This window comes from Orycteropus afer, unplaced genomic scaffold, assembly GCF_000298275.1.
Source record: "Orycteropus afer afer isolate SDZICR_OR568_19922 unplaced genomic scaffold, OryAfe1.0 scaffold00014, whole genome shotgun sequence".
NCBI classification, from domain to species: Eukaryota; Metazoa; Chordata; class Mammalia; order Tubulidentata; family Orycteropodidae; genus Orycteropus; species Orycteropus afer.
In genome coordinates this window covers 17,500,792-17,504,343 of record NW_006921601.1, presented here as the reverse complement: position 1 = coordinate 17,504,343, position 3,552 = coordinate 17,500,792, and the positions used below count along the sequence as shown (strand labels likewise).

The following is a 3,552-nucleotide window of genomic DNA, read 5'->3' as shown; positions in this document are numbered from 1 at the left end:
TACATGCAGAGATGGGGGAAGAGAGACGTCAAGCCATATGAAAATTGCCCAAGAGCAAAAGGTCAAAGAGACAAGGACCTTCCTCTAGAGCCAAAAAAGTGAGAAAGTCTTCTAGCACCAGCACCCTGAACTTGAACTTCTAACCTCCTAAATTGTGAGAGGAGCTCTGGTAGTGGAGTGCCTAAGGCACTTGACTGCTAACCAGAAGGCTGGGGGTTCAAACCCACCAGCCACTCCTCGGAAGGAAGGCTGGGCAATCCTACTTCTGTAGTGATACTGCCTCAGAAACCCAAGGAGGGGTCGCTATGAGTCGGGGCTGACTCGATGGCACATAACAACAATAACAACAACACTCCTCGGAAGGAAGATTGGGCAATCTACTTCCATAGTGATACCACCTTGGAAACCCAAGAAGGGGTCACTATGAGTCAGGTCCGACTAGACGGCCATAACAACAGCAACATAAACTGTGAGAAAATAAATTTCTGTTTGTTAAAGCCACCCATTTATGGTATTTTTGTTATAGCAGCATTAGATGAGTTCAGACTGATAATAAAACTTACAAGACATAGTAGGTTAAAGCCTACTATGTCTTGTAAGTTTTATTATCAGTCTGAACTCACAACACTATTGGTGGCAATTTTTTTTTTTAATTGTGATTTGGATGGAAGTTTACAGAGCAAATTCATTTTCTGTGCAGTTTATACACATTTTGTTTCATGACATTGATTGCAATCCCCATAATGTAACAGGTCTCTTCTTACTTCCTCCCGGTGGCTACCTTTTCTCTGTGTCCTTCTTTCCTATACAATCCTGCCCTCTGAGCTAGCTCCCTGTGCAAATACTGCCCTTCTGATCTTACATGATTAGTTGTTCTAAGGAGCGTACCTACCTGGTGTAACTCTTCACCTTATATGCCTGTCTACTGTTTGGCTGGAAGCAGCAGGAATGAGTTCAGTTCCAGGTCTGAAGGGTAACTAGGGGCCACAGTCTCTGGGGTTTCACCTGTCTTTGTCAGACCAGTAAGTATGGGCATTTTTATGATTTTGAATTTTGTTCCGTATTTTTCTTCCACTCTATCCAAGATCTTCTGCACTGATCCCTTTCTGAGTGGTTGACGGTGGTAGCTGGGTTCCACGGCCATGTAGGCTGAGGCCTGCATGGTCTACTAGTCCTTTGGACTAATTGTGTCCATGTGTCTTTGGTCTTCTTCATTCTTCTTTGCTCTGGGTGAGGAGAAGCCAATTGTTGGCCACTTGGAAACTTTTAAAACTACAGTTGCTACTCACCATAGTAGGATGTAGAACAATGTTTTCATGTTGGTGGCATATATTTTTATAATCAGAAAATAAATTATAATATTTTAAATTAAAATGCATTTAGAGAATCAAAACTCACCCATAATCATTTTTTGTGTTGTGTGCCTTTTTAGTCTCTGCCCTAATTGTTACATAGTTTTCTATGGTTATTATCATAGATATACATAGAGTGGACTTTCAGTTTTTGTAGATTTCATCATCCAAATTTTGAATATAAAAAAGTGATTCCTAAGTTCCATAGCTTCTACTGATACGTAACTTAGCTAAAACATGAAGGAGAATCAGTGTGCTGTTAAGACTGATGTATACAAGTTAGACATTTCATTAATAAGTACATCCGATCAGAGTCATGATTCTTACCATCAAGTTGTAATAATGAGTCCAGACACTGTGCTAAGCATTGTATGTCTTTTAACTCATTTAATCTTAACAGCCCTCTAAAGTGGTTTGTTATTATCCTATTTAAAGATGAGGAAAGTGAGCTTTTGATAGTTTAAATAACTTCCCAAGATCACACAACTAGTAAATGGTGAAACCAGTCTGGCTCCAAAGCCCAGGCTCAGAATCACTACGCTGCATTACCTCTGAAATATATTTTAGTTTTCATAGAGTGACAAAAACTTTTCTTTTTGAAAAATGTCCCCAAAAGAAAGTTATGCATGAAATAAGTCTGATTTGGGAGATTTTTCAAAGGTATAGTTATTTATCTCACAAATAGCAAAGATTGTAGACTTTTTATCTATAAAATTTGTTTTTAGGCTGGATTATAAAAGCATTAAGAAATTCAGTAAATACTATTACCTGTCAACAACTTGTCTATGGACATTTTTCCATTGTTCTTTGTCTGAATCAGTTCCTAACTTAGGGTTCAGATTCTTCAGAGCAACACCAGCAACATTCACCCCACTCCACAAGGGCACTAAAAGAAATATATCTCAGAATGAACTTTTTCTTAGTATTCCATGAGTTATTTGAATTCAATAGTCATTTTTTTTTATAAAGCTGGATTATTACCTTACATCATATATAAAAATAAGTTTCAAATGGAAAAAAAAGGGAAATGTAATAAATAAATTATAAAGCATTAGAAAAATATATACTAGAATATATTTATAACTGTATAGTATAAGAAGAATTTTTAAGCAAGATATAAAATGCAGAATCTACTGAGAAAAAGATTGATAAGCAAAGATAAAATATTATAAGCAAACAGACATGAAAGAACAACAGATTAATTACCATACTTCTTCAGCAGCAACAAAGTGCTAAGGGGGAATGACTGTCAATCTAGAACTTCATAATCCAATTACTGTCATTCAAGAATTAGTTAAAACTACAGCTTTGTATGAACAACACAAAGAGGACATATTTTAAGAAGAATCCAGAGGAATGATCTAGCTGCAGAAAATAAAAATGAAATCTATATAAGCATTAACTATTTAAGCAACAATAATTACAGTTTGCTTTGGGGATATAAAACAGTGTGGAAACAGAACAGTAGTTAATAATTCTATACAAAGATGAAAAGATGGTGATCTAACTTAAACAGTCTAAGATCTGTATTGTTCTAAGAAAAACAGACACAAAAATTTTTGAGTCAAGTATGAATGTTAAAAATTATAAGTAACCATTTAGAAACTCCGCCAACTGTCTGTTTGTCATACTGTGGTGGCTCGTGTGTTGCTGTGAGGCTGGAAGCTATGCCACTGGTATTTCAAACACCAGCAGGGTCACCCATGGTGGACAGGTTTCAGCAGAGCTTCCAGACTAAGACAGACTGGGAAGGAGGACCTGGTGATCTACTTCTAAAAGAATTGGCCAATAAAGACCTTATTAGGAGCCACAGATCATTGTCTGATATAGTGCCAAAAGATGAGCCCATCATGTTGGGAGGCAATCAGAAGACTGGTTAAAGTAGAGTTGACCTTAAGGATATGAATAGAATAAAGCTATCAGAACTTTAATTTGCTGGTGTGCCATGACTCAAAATGAGAAGAAACATTTATAAACATCAATTAAGAATTAGAACGTGGAATGTATGAAGTATGAATCTAGGAAAATTGGAAGTCATTAACAATTAAATGGTACACATAAAAATTAATATCCTGAGAGGCGGGGCAAGATGGCGGACTAGGCAGAAGGATTGCACAGACCCTCTTCAACAAAGAAAAGGGAAACCAATAATACAGACACAGAAGATAATCTTGGACCCCTGAGCCTTGAAGGAAAGGAT

The 3,552-nt window shown here is 36.8% G+C and overlaps 1 protein-coding gene across 1 annotated transcript in view; it reads right to left on the bottom strand.

Annotated features, from left to right (window-relative positions):
• LOC103209795 (L-lactate dehydrogenase C chain) overlaps positions 1–3,552 on the bottom strand; it is a 69,572-nt gene that overhangs the window by 13,690 nt on the left and 52,330 nt on the right. Inside the window, exon 5 of the mRNA XM_007955694.2 lies at positions 2,121–2,238. Coding sequence (XP_007953885.1) covers positions 2,121–2,238 — 118 coding nt within the window. The remainder of the gene's footprint in view (positions 1–2,120; positions 2,239–3,552) is intronic.